Source organism: Tarenaya hassleriana, unplaced genomic scaffold (genome assembly GCF_000463585.1).
Source record: "Tarenaya hassleriana unplaced genomic scaffold, ASM46358v1 Cleome82, whole genome shotgun sequence".
In the NCBI taxonomy this organism is placed as follows: domain Eukaryota; kingdom Viridiplantae; phylum Streptophyta; class Magnoliopsida; order Brassicales; family Cleomaceae; genus Tarenaya; species Tarenaya hassleriana.
The window spans coordinates 440,818-461,325 of NW_010970652.1; the positions used below are offsets into that span (position 1 = coordinate 440,818).

The following is a 20,508-nucleotide window of genomic DNA, read 5'->3' on the forward strand; positions in this document are numbered from 1 at the left end:
AAATCTCAAATTTAGGGTTTATTCTAAAATCTCTCGCCCACGGACTCGAAATTCTCTTCTCTTCTACTGCAGTGGTCAGCTTCAGCTTCAGTTCTTTTCATCTGTTCAGCAAAGGTTTCGTTTTTTTCCACCTGTGCTTTACATTCTTTATTCGTTTGAGCTATAAATTTTCCTAATTATGATGGTTTGCTCAATCTCTGTTCTTCTATGCGATACCCAGAAGCAATTTTGATTAGTTTCCGTATGAATTCCGTGGGGAAGAGTTCGATTGCATGTTTCTGTTCTTATTTTTCTGCTTTACACCAATCAGCAGACGAAAAGGTTACACCTTTTTGCATGTACTTACTTGTTCTGCAGCCCGAATAACGATGATTCTCGCGGTTTATTTTGTAATCTGAAGCGTGTTTTCTGGGGAAAATGGTGCGGCCCTATGGGATGAAAGGGAAGAAGAGGAAGCAGAGACAAGAGAGGTATGACAAGGAAGAAGAAGATGGAGAAGAAGAGCAGCAAAGGGTTGAAGAAGAAGAAGAAGAAGAAAAGGTGAAGAAAGCGAAAATGGAGAGTACCTCAGGAGCAGAGGAAGATGAGGAAGAAAAGGAAAAAGACGAGGAAGGCGGCGGAGGGACAGCAGGGGATGAACTCGAGGGCATTCCTATTGCCCCGAGCAATCTCGGCACGAAAAAGTCCGGTATCGTTTTCGTGCTCGAGAAAGCTTCTCTGGAAGTTGCGAAAGTCGGAAAGGTATTCACTTGATTTTGTATATAATTAAACTCACCGCCCTTGATGTGATATGGTTTGTTCAAGGTGCTGAGGTAATATCATTCTTATGCGCAGACTTACCAGCTACTGAACTCTGATGATCATTCTAATTTCTTGAGGAAAAACAACAGGAACCCGGCTGATTACCGGCCCGACATTGCTCATCAGGTCAGTGACCGTTGAGCCGAAACCATCTGTATTCACATCATCTAGACTAATATAGGAATGCTTCCACATTCTTCAGGCCCTTCTGATGATCCTCGACAGTCCAGTCAATAAGGCTGGAATGTTGAAAGCTGTGTATGTTAGGACAGAAAAAGGCGTCCTTTTCGAAGTTAAGCCGCATGTCCGTATACCCAGAACGTTTAAGCGGTTTGCTGGCGTCATGTGTAAGTTTAGCTGTTTTGCTCTCATCCTTTCTCGGTGATATTGGTTCATTTTTTCTCAAATCTTCTTGTGCGGTGTCTCGGCCTTGCAGTGCAATTGTTACAGAAGTTAAATATAACCGCTGCTGGCAAGCGTGAGAAACTTTTACGGGTGATCAAGAACCCGGTAACGCAATATCTACCTGTCAATTCCCGGAAAATAGGTAAACCTATACTTTTTCCCGCATTTGTCTCTTGCCCGATTGTTACATCAGCTTAGAGAAGGGTTTTGTTTCTTTCTTATCAGGCTTCTCATACAGTTCCGACAAGCTGGTAAATATGCAGAAGCACCTAGCTGGAGTTTGTAACAACATGGACCTTGTTTTTGTGGTAAGCTCTAAATCCGCCTTCTGCTTTTTCATCTATGGAGATGCTCTATCATATGAATTCGTATCAGTTTAGTTCCGAAACAAACTACGACCGGTAATTTCCTTAACGTTTCAGCTCGGTGCAATGGCCCACGGCAAAATAGAGTGCGATTATATCGAAGATTTCTTGGCTAGTAAGTTCTTTGCTGGTCCTATAAACAACATTTTCTGGCAATGTATCATGTTTTATAGATTGAAACAGGGCATGTTCTCATTTTCGGACCAAAGGAGCATATATGGTGAAACATGATCTAAACCTCTTTCGGGTTTTTTTTTTTTTTTTTTTTTTGTTTCTACAGTTTCTGGTTATCCACTGAGCGCTGCGTACTGTGTCTCAAGAATATGCGAGGCTCTGTCCACAAATTGGAACATATTATGAGAACTGTCTCGGGACATAGAAAGGTGAAAATTTTAAATTTCCTTTGCTATTTAAATATAATGATATTTCTGTTAAATCTTCAAAAACCTTGCAGTAATAATTGAAGTTTGCAGTCTGTAACTTTATGATAGATATGTTAAAAACAAAAGGGATAATGATTTTTGTTGTTATTACAATCTTGGTAGGTATATATATATATATTAGTAAAATTTTTAATGTTATAAAAATATTCAAAGCAAATAGAAAATATAACATAATATAATAAAGGGAAAATGACATTTTCCTACACCAACTTTGCAAAATGTGACCTTTTCCTCCACGAATTTTTAATTTGACAAAAAACTACACCAAATTATCAAATGTGCCAAATTGATACACGAACTACCCGATTTAACTGCAATTTCCTACACAATCCGAAAACGGTGTTAAGTGTCCGTTAACCGCTGACGTGGCATGCCACGTGGCGGCTGACGTGGCACGCCACATAGATTTTTTTGCCGCATCAGCATGCCACGTCATATTTTTAAAAAAATTCCGAAAAATATGAAAAAAAAATCGATTTTTTTTTTTAAATTTAAAATAAAATAAATAAATAGCAATATATATATATATATATATATATTCATATATATTCATATCTATATACAAATAAAAATATAAATATATATACAAAATAAAAAACATACACATATATATACAAACATCTATACAAATATATATATACATATACATACAAACAAATATATTTATATATACATATACATATATAAACACATATATATGTATATATACATATGCATATACATACATACATACATACATACATACATACATACAAAATAAAAAAAATCACACATATATATATATATATATTCATATCCACATACAAATACAAATATAAACATAAATACTTCTATGTATATATATTTCTATATATATCAAATAAAAATATACACATATATACATGCATTTATACAAATATATATGCATATACATACATACAAGTATATTTATATATATACACATACATATATAAATACATATACATGTATATATATGTATTCATATCTATGTACAAATACAAATATAAACATATATACTCCTATATATATATACTTGTATATTTTTTTATTTTGTATGTATGTATATATTTATATATATATATATATATATGTGTGATTTTTTTTATATTTTGTATGTATGTATGTATGTATTTGCATATATATATATACATATATATGTGTTTATATATGTATATGTATATATAAATATATTTGTTTGTATGTATATGTATATATATATTTGTATAGATGTTTGTATATATATGTGTATGTTTTTTATTTTGTATATATATTTATATTTTTATTTGTATATAGATATGAATATATTTTTTGCTGTTTATTTATTTTATTTTAAATTTTTTTTAAAAAAAATCGATTTTTTTCATATTTTTTCGGAATTTTTTTTAAAAAATATGACGTGGCATGCTGATGTGGCAAAAAATCTATGTGGCGTGCCACGTCAGCCGCCACGTGGCGTACCACGTCAGCGGTTAACGGACACTTAACACCGTTTTCGGATTGTGTAGGAAATTGCAGTTAAATTAGGTAGTTCGTGTATCAATTTGGCACATTTGATAATTTGGTGTAGTTTTTTGTCAAATTAAAAATTCGTGTAGAAAAAGGTAACATTTTGCAAAGTTGGTGTAGGAAAATGTCATTTTCCCTATAATAAATATAATCGTTCCATAATTCCCATAAATAATCATAACAAACTATCATGATAAATTTTTTAAAAAAAATAACTGCGAAAATAATATTGAAAACACAACCTATAAAAATCCATTCTCAAGTCTCAACTTGATCTTGTTTAGGATCCGAAACAACCGTCTACGGGGACAACACGCGGTGCACCGTCCGATAGCGCAAGGGCCGGAACACCATCGCCCTCGGCGACCGCAGCCGACCTGTCGCGGCTCCATCGTGGTGTCCGCCGGGTTCACCTTTTGTACTGTAACGTTATATCAGACGAGTTATTGCACTTTCTGCAACGTTAAATTAGCTTCGATTAGATATATATATATGCTATAACCTTGACTCTCCTCTTTGGAAGTATCGGCACAAACAGCGAAGGAGAGGGGGGAGAGCACTTCCCAAGACGATAACAAACTTAAGACTCGCCATTGCTGAATCAACAAACGCTAGGACAGAACACAGAGAGATGTTTAAGAGATTTGTGTGGGAGAAAGGACCGACCAATGCATACGGAACTATTTATAGTCGCGGGACTAACGGAAGCCGACAAATTAACGCGGCTGGACTCGACACAAACTCATTGACTCAACGGGGAAAAGTCTGCAAAGATTCAGTGTGAAATTAAAGCTATCCAAATGTGAATAGTAGATGTGTGTATATATACATATATATATATATATATAACATAATTAGTGTTTTCGAATTTATAAAAATGTGAATTGTGGAATACTTAGAAGGTAAGGAAACGGGACCCATTCATTTTGACGATTGACCAAAGGGGTAAACTTCAACAATACACCTTTCCTGTCGCATGTGTATCACCGATACACTTAAAAAATATAACTAATTATTAAATTACAGACTTACCTTTAAAAAACCTGGAAAGGTCTTTCCTACTAAAAGACCTTAATAAAAGATACAAAGATACGTGTAGGTTAAAAATTTGGGAATGGTACCGAGATAAAAAGAAAAAAAGGGAAGTTAGGGCTTTTTAAAATCACTTTTCGAAAATCAAAAGACATACGAAGGTGTTGAGAGAGAAACGAAATTTTGTGTGCGAAATCGAGCAAAATGAAGCGAACCTAGCGAGGAGCGAAGAAACCCAGAATCAAGAGGAATCTTTGTCTTCGTCGGGTGAAAAGGTCCAAATCGGAGCGACGCATCTCGGTCGACCGGAAAAACAAATCCACGGAGGAAAATGACAGAAGATTCTTATGCCCATGTTGATGTGAGTATTTTGGATGAGTTTTTTTTCGAATTCGTTCAGATTATCTGAAAAATTGAGAAATATTTTGTGCGTATATTAATTAGTCTTATTCGCAACTTAGAATTACAAAGTTGTCATCTAAAGTAGTGGTAGATGCCACTAAATATTATATAAATATCTGTAAAATGAATTAGTTGTAATAGTATTTGAATATGTATACTAGTCGCTAATGCAACTGAATACATTTATTTTATTGCAGAGCGAGATGAAGATCTACCGAAACCAAGCACAAGGAGTTGTATATGCTACCAAAAACAAGTTGTAAATAAAGAGTAATAATTGCAACAAAAAAAATAGTATCAATTGTAACTAAATTAATTGAAAAAACTATGTAGACAAATTAGAACGAATATATTTAAAATTTTGAAAAGTGTGCTTATTCAAGAAAAAAAAGATGAAATCGAAATTAATTTAAAAAGTCATGTGGATAAATTAAAACGGAAATATTTAAAAATATTTTCAATATATATATTTTTTTAAATTCAAATATAAAAAGATATTTTAGATATTTTATATATAAGGGTATTTAAATCATTTTACCTAAATTGGGGTGTAGAATGTGATAAAAAATATTTTAGATTTTGAGGGGTGTATCGATAAAAGTACTGCGACATGGCGAAGGGCATTGCTGAAGTTTACCCTCACCAAAGAGCCACTCATTTCAAAGCAAAATCCCTTTTGGGTTTGACAAGTCTCTTCAAAAAAATAAATTATACAATTTTGTTTGTTTGCCTATATTTAAATATTTTTGCCATAAAGTGTGCATATATATATATATATATTCCCTAAGCACACGTTAGAGTAAAAGAAGTGAAAGTAAAGCCAAATCTATTTGAATATTATCAAAATCTGAAAATTTTCGAATGTAATATCAACCGGTTGTCAGCAACATAAGAATTTATATATTTATTTAGCACCATATCCCGAAAAAAAAAAATTGACCTCAAAATTTTGTAGGTTCCACCCGAAAAACTCTATAGAAAAATGAAAGGATGGTGTAATTTTATGTGTTGTAACTTTATTCATTGTCAAGATATAATAAAGCAATTAAAATACCAACTTTTGACAAAAAAAAAAAAGATATAATAAATATTGATAATTTGAATATTATAATTTAACGTTACAAATAAATGCTAAAATATAAATATGCAATATGTAACTTCAATTTTATTATTAATACGTTTCGTAATTTGATTATGCAACATAGAAAAGATATCCATTACGCTCAAGATATAATCATATTTTATTATTTACTGATTCTGCAAGTTTAGTTGATAACAAGAAGTGGAAAATTCAAAGGAAACTAATATTTAGTAACTCGTTTTATACTAAAACTTTTTAGGTCCAATATATTGAACAATTATTGAATTTTTATTTCTATATGAATATAGATCAATTTGAAATTTTAAGATCTGGTAAATATATATACGTGTCTTTATAATTTTAAATTATTGATTATAACTAACTATTTTAGTATATAAAATGGATAATATATTAAATTTTAAAATTTTTAACCCTATTACTACAATCATCTCTCCTCAATTTTTATATATAGTTTTTTATTTTGAGATTACATTATTTAAAAATATAAATAAATTACACGTTTTTTACTATGATAATGACCCAATAGCCATAACTTTATTTTTCAACAGGTTTATAAATATATCCTGTTATATTCATACAAGCTTGTCACTTGTCAGTGCTATATAATTAAAATATAATTGGTCCATTCATAAGAACGATTAAAAGGCTTGACACGAACAATGAAGAAAGACGTATAAATATATTTAAAAAATACTTACTTCAAAAAAATTGTAACATGAAATTTATTTTATTAATTTCAATATTAAAATATCCTATTCTCCCAATAATTATTTTAAACTATTTTTCTAAATTTTCGTTGTTTTCTTTTTATTACTTTTGTAAGATTGTATTGCTTTTTATGTATAAAATTAAGATATGTTGTTTTATGGTGTAATAAAGTAACTAATAAAAAATAAATATTTTTTTCACATACAAGAAAAGCTTTATAAGTGACACTTTTTAAAATTCAGCTATATGAAATATTTTCTTACTATCCCGGATTCGAATTTCATCTAGACATCACCAATATAAAAAAACAATATTATAGTAAAAACATACGAGGTATACAATTTTATTAGAAAGCTAAAGAACTATCTAAAGGGTTTTGATTACACCATAAAACAACATATATATATATATATATATATCAAAATTAATGGAACATAAACATATATAATCATAATTTTTTTATATGAACAATTTTGAATTGGGAGGGCAAAATGGGCAAGTTAGGGTTTTATGGGCCTGTCTGAAACATAGTGTCTGGGCTTTGCTTTTTCCATGTGGAATCAGATCAATTGGTGACTTGCCAATGCCATGCATGGACGAGATCATGGACTTGAGCAATGAACAGTACCCCCCGCTCTAGTTTCAAACTACAATATTTATATATAAATAATACTTACCCATTTTAATTAAATTACATAAAATAGTAAACATACCGCATATGCATACATTTACAATATATACTCAATACTCAACCCGTATTTACACAAACAAAATTAATATTTTATTATTATTAGTCTAAAAAAAGTCAATTTTCAATTTTGTCATATACGGACTTTAAAATTTTTTTTATCAAGATAAATAAACTTGGCAAATATGGTCTTAAACATACATCTACACTAAAATTTTTGTAAAATTTATGAAGATTTATAGTAATATTTTAAAATTTTATATATTTTGATATAAAATTTAAAATTCGTGTATTTATATTTCAAGAGTTTATGTTTTCTACACTGTTATTATTATTATTATTATTAAAAATAAAAAGACAGACAAATCTACAAACGATTACTTGAATCTTTCCATGTTGCTTTCGTTAAACCGTTTTCTTAAAGCTAATTAAGGAAAGCTTTAACAATCAATTAATATAAAGAAAACGGTTGAAAGTTATTATTTAGGACGACGGTCTGAGAACCAAACAAGTTACACAAACACTATAAAAGACAAAATAATCAGTTAAGGTCATAAACCCAGACAAAAGGCATGAAGACAGAACCGAACCAGAGCTTCCCGTCTCTCTCTTGAACCTCGCTTACGAACGTCATCGTCTTCCCTTGACTATCCTCAAGTATCTCCATTATCTCCCCCTTCTCGCTCAGCTTCACGGCCACTGCATGAGGTTTCCCGCCTTCGAAGAGGTAAACCATCAGCTCCATCTTCATCGTCTTCATCAGGAACTTCCCTATCCATGGATGAATTAGCGCAAACTGTGGGAACACTCCTTTCTTCGAGTGAATTGCCACCCAGAAATCTCCATCGGCAGTTCTCCTGATGTTGTCGGAATAACCAGGAAGCTTGGCGAAGACGTCGCGTGAGCCGGCCTTTGGACCCTTGAGCCAGTAGCGGTGGACGAGGAGGGAGGGTGGCTCGCACACGACCACGAACGAGCCGTCTTTGCTCAGGGCGAGACCGTTTGGGAAGTGAAGGTTTTCCATTATAACCTTGGCCTCTTTCGTCTTCTTGTCGTATCTGATCACTCTTCCCGTCTTCTCTCCACTCATAAACGCGTTGAATACGGTTCTGCATGCACAAGGATATACATATATCACGTATGCATGCATGCATGCATGATTCCCTATTAGTGATTTGTGAGCTTAATAACCATAATCGTGTATTCAAAACGTGTTACCTAAACCACGAAAACCGCTGTTTAAGCCACCATTTTCCGACCAGAGAGAATAAACTCACCTGATTTGGTACTTATCGCTGCTATCAGTGAAGTAAATGGCATCTTCTTCCTCGTCGATATCCATGTGATTAGTGAAAGTGACCTTACGACCTGCGGCCTCGTCGACGACTTTCTCGGCCAATCCTCCACCGGGACCGACCTTCATTACGCCAAAGTAGCAGTCGCAGATGTAGAGATCTCCCGATTTCTTCTCGAAGTGAACCCCTAATGGCCGCCCACATATATGCTCAAGCTCTGGCACGTGCTTCGAACAATTCTCTCTTCAACCCGACCAGAAAAAAAGAAAAAACAGTGTCAATACATTGATTATGATTATGAATCTCATCGAAACTTTACCAAACCTAAAATTCCCCAAAAGGGTTTACTCTAAGTACCTTAAATTCATTGGTACGCCGTTTCAAATTATCGAATTAGAGACGATTCAAAATGGATGGTTTTTTAACTACAAAGCGTAGGTAGAAGAAGAAATCCAAACCGGGAAAACAACCGAACCAGGTACACTTATCCAAACCAAACCTAACCCACACACACTAATGTAATTATTTCTCTGGTCATTTCGATGTCAGATCATTTACCGTGTTGTCCCGCGCATAAGCTCGTTCAATGGATTTAAGGTTGGAATTCCATTCGGTGCCGAACAATTTTTTTTTGGTTGGGGTCGGTTCTGATAGTTCGTTAAAAATCAAGATCATATATTATATGCACGTTATTAGATGAAAATTTCTACCTTCGCATGTCCAATGCAGGTGACTCTCTCAAGGAAAGAAAGAAAATGAAGTTTATGGTTTACAAGTTACACATGCGAAAAAAAAAACTTTTTTTTGTCTTGTTTCCGTACCTGTTCGGAGACGTGACGGCGAATTCGGACCAACCGAGAACTTCGCCGCGCCACTTGAGGATTCGGCCGTCGGCGACGCCGACGTAGGGACCTTCGCCTTGTGGGTCCCAGTCGAGGCTCTCCGGTCCCTCTCCGGGCACAGGGATTGGCTTCGCCCTGTGAAGAACGTCCTTCGCGCCCTCAATCCGCGGCGGAGCTATAATGTACGGCGCGGCGATTACGACGAAGATGGCGACGGCCACCGGAACTCCGGCCACCGCCAGAAGCCTACGGCTGATGGGCATGTCTCTTTTTACAGTTTTACCCTCTCAAAGAGCCAATTGATCCGAAGAGATTAGTGATAATTATAAACGAGAGCATATAAGTGTGTGTGTATATATATGTATATAAACACGTACGTATCCAAGGACTTGTAATGGAGATTTCAGAATAATATATTTGGATCTTCTTCGTTGTGTGGCTGAAGCTCCTTTATTAGGGATAAATTGACGAGGGCAAGAAATCCCATGTTACGTCTTAATTTCGGTGATAAAGTGAATAGAGTTTGGTTACAGATTTAAAATGGAATTAAAGTTGACGAAAAGAAATTAAAAGAAGGTTGTGTTTACATGCATCTCTGGCGGTAAATTACTTTTACGACTTTATGGGTGAGTTTTAACTGTGTAAGATTCTTATGACACGTCACACCGCCTGGCTTCTTGTGCGTTGTCTGAAAAGAAGAACAACGCATAAAAAGAAAAAGAAAAAGCTTAAAATCAAAGTGTAGAATCAATTAAAGTTTCTATTTAGAAAAAAATATATTTATATTCCGATGCTCTTTATAAAAATTGAATTGAACTGTTTGAGATACAAAAAAAAATTATTATCTATTTTCTTGGATTCCTTCCGTTTAAATAAGTTTAGGAATTTCTTTTGACTAATTCAAAGTAAAGCAAGAACGAGCAGTCTCCAAAAGAAAGTTACACATCAAAGAAGATAAAATATGGCTTTAAATAAGTTATTTGCTTATCTCATATAATAGAAAATAATAATTTTTTTTTACAATCGTTCACCGTATTTTTGGTCGGAAAAAAGTCTACGTGAATATTTTTTCTTCTAAAAAGAGATTTACTCCATTCAGCCTCAATCTTGGTTAACAATGTTGATGCAATAGATGATGATGATGATGATGATGATGATGATGATGATGATGATGATGATGATGATGAGCTATTAATATTTCTTATATTCCTATAAGCTATTGGAGACTAAAATCTTCTCATACATTTAATTTAACCCGGAAAATCAAGATGTCAGGGGAAAATGATCGATCATACATATTCATAAATATCCAGACATTGAGGGAATCATAAATCATAAATCCAAAATTATAAATCGTAAATTCCAAGGAAAGGCATGAGAACTGAGCCCATCCACAACTTGCCATCTTTCTCCTCCACTTCACTGATGAAACTCAACCTCTTCGCTTCAGTATCCTCAAGAACCTCAAGAACCTCCCCTGTCTCGCTCAGCTTCATGGCCGTCGCATGAGGCTCTCCCCCGATGAATATCGAATGCAGACGCTGAGGGCTCACGGGGAGTTTCAGCAGCAGATTTCTGAACCACGAGTGCGAAAGGGCGAGTCTTGCCACTCGCCCTTTCTTCGCGTGCAACGCCACCCAGAATTCCCCCTCCGGGTTCCTTCTTACGTTGTCCGGGAACCCCGGGAGCTCTGCAAACACGTCGTGGCTTCCCGCCTTCGGACCGTCGAGCCATAGCCTTAGGATCCTGCAAGTGGTCGTTTCGGCTACCAGCAGATAAGACTGGTCTTTGCTTAGCGCAACGCCGTTTGCGAACGCAAGCCCTTGTAGCAGCACGGTTACTTTCCCGGTAGATTTTTCGAACTTGATCAGTCTCCCTGTCTTGTCCAAGTTTAAGACCGACAACAAGAATTGCCTGAACACAAAAAAAAAAAAAAATCGAGAAGATGGGTCAGTTACGGTTAGATTCATGTTCTAAACCTTGTGAAAATGGACAAAGAAGCCGGAAACTAGGATAATTGCTAAAAGTTCAAGCTCTATCAGTTTAAACTCCAAGAAACACCATCCTTTCCATTACCTTCTCTGGAATCTGGTGCTGGTATCCGTGAAGTAGATCGCACCCGCCTGATCATGGATGTCCAAATCGTTAGTGAAACGAAGCGGTTGGCCATCGATTTCCGTAACCAAGGGTCTGGCTAAACCACCGGTTGGACCGACGACAAGAAGGCCAAAATATGCATCGGCAATGTAGAGATCTCCGGTTTTGTTATCGAACCGCAGTCCCAGCGGCCTACCACACACATGCTCCATCTCTGGGGCAAATGGGCGACTACACTCCTGCCTGCATCAGCTTCTCAAATATCGGTAAGAGAGAACTACAACCACATCATACATGTCTAAGCATTGACATACAAGACTGGTACGCAGCAATTCTTCGAAAACTCAATAGTTGTAGGAGACATGATTATATAGTCTTATATACTAAACTAAGCAAGGATCAGAGCTCTTCCTTCGTTCAAGATTCGTAAGATAACCCGGGCTAAACTCGGATGCGGCTGTCTAGTTGATTACGTTGCCGTCAGGGAAGTACTTACAGTTGGTGTAAAACACTTTACCCTTTGAGAGATCTCCGGTTCAAAGTGAACTTTGCACTCATTAGTTAGGTTAAACCTTTCAAACAGCCATGGGACCAGACAGAAGTACATCGGATTGTTAAGGATGAACAAAGTTCATCAAAGAATCTTACTCTGTCAGCTGAAATCCTCTGTTATCTTTGATATCTACCCGAAGAAGTTTTCTACAAACCCTTGAAATTACCCATCTTCCATTAACCAGACAGCAACAGATTACATACATTATAAAGGGTACATAGACTTTCCAAGAACAAAACCAGAGCTCCAAACGACACAGCAAGAACAGGAAGAAATTTCAATTCCACCATCCAACCTATAAGCAAACCACGAAATTGAAGATTGAAGGGTTCGATTCAAATTTTCTTCAAACGGTCAAAATTTCAACCAGACATCAGACAATCATCAGCTTAGGATAAATTAAGGGAAATAAAACAGTGACCTATTATGCGAGGTGTAAGCAAAATCTGTCCATCCAAGCGAATCTCCCCGCCATCTCAGGATCCGACCGTCGGCGACACCCGTGTACGGACCCTCACCCGCCGGATTGAAGGCCAGACTCTCCGGACCAACGGGTCCACCGAGCTGAACCACCCTGGCCGATCCGAGAACATCAAGCGAGCCGTCGATTCGAGGAGGCGCGAAGACGCCGAAACCGCTTGTCGAAGCCGAGGCGAAGGCCGCGACAATGGCTAAAGCCACGGCTAGGGAAGCTACGAGCATCGTGTTCATGGTGACGGGTTATGGGCAGAGCGCGTGTGTATTTATACGTAAATATATCAATGATCGGCTGAACGGCCGGTGCTACTGCCACGGCTAGGGAAGCTACGAGCATCGTGTTCATGGTGACGGGTTATGGGCAGAGCGCGTGTGTATTTATACGTAAATATATCAATGATCGGCTGAACGGCCGGTGTGCACCTACTCGTTGCACGACCCAATTTAATTAATTTTGAATTTAATTAGTATTAATTCAGCTCAAATATTTCATGCAATTAAGTTTCTAATCGTATCGATATGCCCATCATTTTGTTAATGGTTATCCAAATATATTATAAGAAAAATTTGAAGTAATTGAAAAATATAGATAAAGTAAGTCTGATGGATGATAATTTCCTGATATTATACTGTTTCTAATTAAATGAAGATAAAAAAAATATCTCAATTATTATTATCTTATTATGGACGTCAAAGCTTGATTCGACTATAAGAATTTCATTTCAAATCTAAGCAATAATAAATCGTACATATCAAAGAAAAAAAAATTGTACGTATCCATGAAATGACACTCTTTTTATTTTTCTTGGTCAAACCGGCAACAACCCATTCCTCAACGATTCTGACTTTGACTTTTTGAAATAATTTATATTATTTTGGAAATGACCCCACATTTTTTATACGATCAATTATATCCTCCTGAAGCAAAGATATGAGAGAGGAAAACCACTGCTCGATGAAATTTCAGCCATAGTTTAGATAAGAAAGCTGATCCAAGTTGACCCAAAAAAAAGTCAAAGCCATAAAGGCCAACTATGTAAGAACTTGATCTCATTTTTTTTCAAATCAATTGAAAACCATAAAGGTTTGACCAAAAAATTCCAAATCAATTAAATGTATGTCGTTCTGTAACAAAATTTTTAAATATATATTACAAAAGCAACACGTGGCACTATACGATTGAAATTTATATTATCAGACTATTAGATTTCATGGTTTATCAACCGTTTGTATTGGTGGACCATTTATTATAAGACATCAATTCATAAAGCAATATGAAAGCAAGCAACGTTAGCTAACCATTTCTTTCCTTTTAAATCATTCTAATATCCTATGACTTCTGACTTTGAATATTAAGTTTTTTAAGTGCCGTCCTCAACATTGTAGATTAATTCGGAAATGACCCCTTTAATTATTATGTGATCAATTATAACCTCGAGAAACAATATTACAGGCGAAAAATCCAACTGGTCTAGTGGGTGAGAGGTGACAAAACCTGGGTTCGATTCCACTGGTGAGGAAAGATGTAATTTCTAGACCAAAATGGTCCATATACAAAGACTGGTGCCGGATCTAGAGTGGATGTAGTCGGGTTGAAAGGACCAGAGAACCATCCTGATTATCAAAAAAATATATTATAGGCGAAAATCCACCGCTAAAAAGATGCGACGACATGAAGGGTGTTGGAGGAGAGGGGGCAAAGACATGGATGGTCCTAACCAATTAGGTTTCCGACATTAATTGGCCAATCATTTTCAAATATCTTTTTATATCCATTTTTCTTGGTTATTTTCTTGCTTCGTCCGTGGTTCAAAGCTAGATCGAATTTAGTTGTGATTTCTTATTTTTTTTTTGATAAAACATTGTCGGAAGTTTGTTGAATCGAATCCCGTGATTTCTTATTAAAAATATAATCTCATAATAGATAAGTTCTTCCCATTTCAAGATTTGGGGCAGATATAATCGCATATTGTGTTAAATGCATAGCCCATCATTTCTCCTCTTCGTCCGACCTCTGCAACGAGAGATATTCGTGCATGAAGTAATTTTATTTTTTTTAAAAATACCTAAAATACAATTTTTCTTTGATGAAGTGGCATGCCGTTTTTTTATTATACGAGTTCAAAGTTTCCAATTGAGAGAAAAATTCAAGTGTAACGAGGTTTGTGATTATATGATTTCGGTTGTTTGTATCAACGAACCATTTGGTAGGTAGCAAATTTATGGATTTTTTAATTTTTTTTGTTAGGTTAGCATATGAAAAAAACACTGCTCAATAAAAACTTGTTCGAAGAAAGCCCATTAGTTTAGTAAGGAGTTAGACCAATTTGGCCCAAAAGAATCACAGCCACCAGCCCACTAAGTATATAAGTCCGCATATATATATATATGAATATAATAACCAAGTAAAACAACTTCACGATTATAATTAATTTCCCTTCAAAAAAAGATTTCGATCTAACAATTTTTATAATTGAAGTGCTTAAGAATAAGAGTATACAAGCATAATATGCATAATGTTAAGAGATACTATCTTCGATTTGGATTATTATTAGGAGATATGATCTCTCTTAATAATCCAAATATAAAATAATATCTGTATTAACATAATCAAATATATAGGGCGTTACATGTACGGCTTATGTATAATAATAACGTTTGGTTGGATACGTTGCAAACAAGACAGAGAAAAAAAAGGGGGTTTTGGTTAGGGTGACCCCGTGATCCATCGGAAGGGCACTTACCATATCTTGCATGTGGTGCCCTAACACCCCTTGTAAGGGCAGTTTATTTTATTAATTTATTAGAAATTAAACGCTAATTAGTGTTATGGTTTTATGTAACAACATAATCTCAACGGGAAAAAAACGACACAGCGTTACATTTATATGCGATCTCTCTATCTCTCCCATGATATGCAAGTATGATAAAGTAATTTGCATTGTAGCAAAATATTTATTTTTGAAAAAAAACATTTATGAATTTAGGAAATGATATATAAGTTTTTTTTATATGATTTATATATTTTTCGATACTTGTTTTTTTTTGTATAGCATATTTAAAATTTAAAATTAGAATAAGGTCGTGAGGCATTTGAACTTATCTCTCTGGCATGCAGCAATAATTCGGTTGGAAAGAGAAATATGTAAAGCTATACATCTTAGTTGTTAATATTCTCAAAATAGATCTCAATGGACGATCGTATCTTTTTAAAATAATGTCCTAAGTTAAGGTTCAGCGTATGAAGACCATATAAGCAAAGCCCTTTTGTTTTATATTACCATATAATATTAAGATGTTTGCATGGGGTAACGTGGTCGTGTGATATATATAATCAATATATACGCCATGGGTGTGTATGTATGTACGTTGATATATCAATTATAAGAAGATTCGGTACAGCTACTCGTCGCACGACTCAGTTTTATTAATTTTGAAATTAATTAACCTAATAACATGTTTCATGATTTCAATATAAAAAAAAACATGTTCTATGTTTTTTTCTTCTTAATTTCTAACTCGACGGGTGAATAATATATGGCTATTGGCTATCCAAATAAAGATAAACAAAATATTTTATATAATTGTGTTTGAATGTTTTTAGTTTATTATGGATGAAACACTTCGTCCAACACAAAAACCAATACATTATTGTAACATGTATTGCACGAAACGACAATATATGGAGACTCGGAAACTCTCGGAAAGTCTTTTTTTAATTATGACTTGTGACCAAAACTTTTGAAATAATAGATTTATTTTTTATTACAAACAAAATTAATGCAATCCGTAAAAATGTTGGTGAATTTTCCACAAAAAAAAATGTTGGTGAATTCGATTAACTAATTCCGACCGCATATCATAACTTAAATCATTCTTAAAAAACATATAAAAAATATCATACCATGCAACTATTTCTCGGTACAACCAATATTAGATCGTAGACTTAGATATAGCAAGGGTTTTCTTTTTATTTTTGGTTGTCAACAACAAATCATCAATTAAAAAGATAAATTGAAAAATACATATACATATATATATATATATATATATATACACATTGAAATATCTAATTGTGCATATATGCATATATATATATATATGCATGTGTATACATCGTCGTCATGAAAACAAATGAATTGTTTTAAATTCGACAAGAAGATCGAGCGTATCTTTCCCCATATATATATATATATATGAATATATAATGTCACATGCCAACGTCTTTTGATGCGTAAAATATATTGTCTATCTTGGTGACATTGACTTGTGCATACAGATTTTATTCACACATGATTTTTTTCTTCAAACATATTGTATCCGCAATAACAATACACTAAATATTTATTTTCTAAAGTCAAAACCGGAGATTGGAAAAGTAAAATATTATTATAAAGTACCATGGATTTAAATCTTATTTTTTAGAATTTGTGGCATACATACAAAATTTATTAAGAAAGAAAGAAACCCATAAGAATAACCACAACCTCAATGGCAAAGTAGATTTAGAAGCATTCATCAGTATTGTGGAAGATGTAGTTAGGTTAAATATGTGGTGAATTTTTAGATTATCAAAAAAATAAAAAAGTAGATTTAAAAATGATATAAGATCCCGTTTCAATACAACAACAAAAAAAAAATTTAATTTATTTTTGTATAAAAACCGATGATTTTTTTAATATAAAAAATTATCTTTTTCGGAAAGAATGATGTATCACTAATATTCTTTTTATGATCTAAGAATTTCATCGAATTTTTAACTTAATTACATTTCATAAAAGATCAGAGGAATTCAGCTGAATACCTATCTTCAGTTGAAAATTCAAATTTGGATTGGGAAAAAAGTGAACTTTGCACTCATTAGTTAGGTTAAACCTTTCAAACAGCCATGGGACCAGACAGAAGTACATCGGATTGTTAAGGATGAACAAAGTTCATCAAAGAATCTTACTCTGTCAGCTGAAATCCTCTGTTATCTTTGATATCTACCCGAAGAAGTTTTCTACAAACCCTTGAAATTACCCATCTTCCATTAACCAGACAGCAACAGATTACATACATTATAAAGGGTACATAGACTTTCCAAGAACAAAACCAGAGCTCCAAACGACACAGCAAGAACAGGAAGAAATTTCAATTATATTTGTTTTTGGCAAAGATATATCACTTATATTTGACCTTAACAATGTGCGGTTTCCATTAAATTCGATAATACTTTATTAGAAAACCAGACATAACCATAGAACTTTTACATTGAACAAAATTAGGAAATATTAGAGATATAATGAAACATATAATACAATTAGGATTTGACGGACCGGATTTCTAGTACAGCTATAACTCATACCAAGACTAAGATTCGGAGGATTTGTATTTTGTAGCGTCGATCAGAACTTCTAAAATCAATAGTCTTATATAATCATATACGCTTCCACTCACCTCTTCGTATGCGTCACTTACCAATCATATACACACACATATATATATATATATATATATATATATATATAATGATTGTTGATAATTTAAATCATCGTTGATGATTTCCATAACTAATTTATTTTAATAAAAATTTATCACGCCATGAAACGGTGAAAAGATGAGAAAAACAAAAGAAACAAGAGAGCGGGCGTTAAGGCCTAAAAGCCCGAAGACAGGGAAAAGAGGAGGGGGAGGGGGGCCAGTTTTTATTTGCCCGAAGTTCAAAAGCCATATATAGTGCCTGTCACCATCACCAATATATATATACATATATATATATATATATGCAGGTTGCATGTTTATGTATGTATGTATGTATGTAGGTTGAAATGTCCACGTGGCACTTTCCCAACGCATCTACCTGAAACTTCAACCACATTACATTGCATGTGGTCTGATTCACATGTCACTATGAATCATATATGCATGGCATACATGTATAATTTCATCATAATTTTAACATGCATGTGTATAGCTTGAACAATGTTCTAAACTTCTTTCCGACAAAACGAAACAAAACTCTTAATACTTTGGATTACGGTGACTTAGATCTCGACTTAAAATAACTCGAACGATCAATATATATATATATATATATACGAGAGATAAAATATATTAATATGTATATTTGTACGCACTTTCTATAGTTTATAGTAATATATTTAGTTCTCTCAATTTATTATTAATTAATTAAATATATGATTTTCATGCCATTAGTAATATCATTACTCATTCTCACAAAACATCGTTTTTTCTGAGCAATAGTTTATGCATCATGTTGCGAACCACGAAAGGTGGCAGAGGCGATTTGCGAAGACGAGACAGGGAAATGAGACAAGATATGGAGATTGAAATTACATGTATGGGTTCAGGGTTTCATAACGTGTGTACATGCACACACACACAAGTATATATATGTGTGTGTATATATATATATATATGTGTATATATAAAGATTCTGAGTGCAACTTTAGAAGGGTCAAAAGATGTGATGATGAAGGGTGTTGCAGGGGAGGGGGCCTCCATATACATGGATGGTTCTAATCAATTGAGTTTCCGACAGACAAAATCTGTTCGAAATCCACTCGGCTGATCAATTGCATGTCTGATTCCGACATCGTGGATCGCATTTAATGACCACTCAAATAGTCATTGGGATATATATATATATATATATATATATATATATTGGCCAATTTCACGAGATTCCTTTTTTTTTTTTGCATGAATTCTTCCCACAAACTGTCGTGTTAATGCTTCATATCATTTAAAACACCATAGTATTTGATCAGATTCGGCGAATACTAGGGGCTATACAAACGGTTCATATATTGTTTCACAGGTTTGTATATAGTACAAGATTTAATTAAAGGAAGTGGATTTAGTTTGAAATATTCAATCTTTGGATTAAATGAATGTAGGCTATTCACATTGAAAGGATGAACAATTGTATTAAATGAATTGTGTCGTTGTATCTCTTTTTAGTAGATAATATATATAAATCTTAGAATTTAATGTTAACATGTATATTTTATAAAATTATAGTATGTCCATACAATTTTATCGTAAAGTTTATATAATTATAAAATCATAGCACCTCGGATTCTAGTACATGCAATGATTCACCACATTGTTTGTCCAAGTAAAAGTGGCAAAAACCCTCAAAATTTTACTGTATCACACAAAACAAAATACAATAATCCTTAGAAAATTCGGGATAAAGGAAAGTAAATTTCGAAAGTGCATGATGCGGTAAGGATGAACACAACATGGGAAATAGAAAAATATTTATTTTTTGAAAGAAAAATGTCAAAGTGGAATATATGGAACCCACTAGCTCGTTCAGAGAGTATGGTAAACAGTGAGGGTTTTGATGTGTGTATGGGTATATAGTCATGGCAATTTGGCCACCAACCATACTTGTACACGTGCATGCATGCATGCATGATGATGATGATGATGGTGATGGTGACCATGGGAAGCAAATCTTGGGAAAAGAATCGGGAGAAAATTGGCATGTCGTTGCCACCACCACCCCCAACTGCTCAAGATACGGCAAGTGCCACTGTCTTAATTTCACGTTAACCTTTGAATATTATTTAAGGGGAAAAATAACGGGTACTTTAATAGCGAGAAATTAAAAGGGCATATTTGCTGACGTCACATATATCTTTTTGGCGGGTCCCATTTGGATGTATCGCAATGGAAATCTTTGAAGAGAAAAATTACACCTCAATCTATTTTTGTTTTAATTTGCTTCTAAACCAATCTAATTAATTCGTGAAAATATCACATGAATAATTTTGGATTG

At 34.0% G+C, this 20,508-nt stretch overlaps 3 protein-coding genes across 4 annotated transcripts; 1 reads left to right on the forward strand and 2 right to left on the reverse strand.

The window, feature by feature from the left end:
- Nucleotides 1–12: 12 nt before the first annotated feature.
- LOC104803263 (ribosomal RNA small subunit methyltransferase NEP1-like) lies at nt 13–4,005 on the forward strand. 2 transcript variants are annotated; one of them, XM_010527173.1, is made up of 9 exons: nt 13–114; nt 401–741; nt 835–927; nt 1,004–1,148; nt 1,238–1,348; nt 1,432–1,514; nt 1,629–1,686; nt 1,852–1,954; nt 3,805–4,005. In XM_010527173.1, exons 2-8 carry the CDS (start codon nt 418–420, stop codon nt 1,929–1,931), a joined length of 894 nt encoding a protein of 297 aa, XP_010525475.1. In that variant the 5' UTR covers nt 13–114; nt 401–417; the 3' UTR covers nt 1,932–1,954; nt 3,805–4,005. The 2 variants fall into 2 exon arrangements, with proteins under 2 accessions (XP_010525475.1, XP_010525476.1); XM_010527174.2 differs by having other exon boundaries at nt 28–114; nt 358–741.
- A 3,875-nt stretch (nt 4,006–7,880) lies between these two features.
- Nucleotides 7,881–10,061, reverse strand: LOC104803265 (protein STRICTOSIDINE SYNTHASE-LIKE 1-like). Its single transcript, XM_010527175.2, has 3 exons — nt 9,569–10,061; nt 8,730–8,990; nt 7,881–8,561 (listed from the first exon to the last, which is right to left on the reverse strand). The coding sequence occupies exons 1-3, from the start codon at nt 9,850–9,852 to the stop codon at nt 7,994–7,996; spliced, it is 1,113 nt and encodes a 370-aa protein (XP_010525477.1). The 5' UTR covers nt 9,853–10,061; the 3' UTR covers nt 7,881–7,993.
- A 797-nt stretch (nt 10,062–10,858) lies between these two features.
- On the reverse strand, nt 10,859–12,988 carry LOC104803266 (protein STRICTOSIDINE SYNTHASE-LIKE 10-like). The gene is made up of 3 exons (XM_010527176.1): nt 12,661–12,988; nt 11,666–11,929; nt 10,859–11,503 (listed from the first exon to the last, which is right to left on the reverse strand). The coding sequence occupies exons 1-3, from the start codon at nt 12,948–12,950 to the stop codon at nt 10,936–10,938; spliced, it is 1,122 nt and encodes a 373-aa protein (XP_010525478.1). The 5' UTR covers nt 12,951–12,988; the 3' UTR covers nt 10,859–10,935.
- Between the last annotated feature and the right edge of the window lie 7,520 nt (nt 12,989–20,508).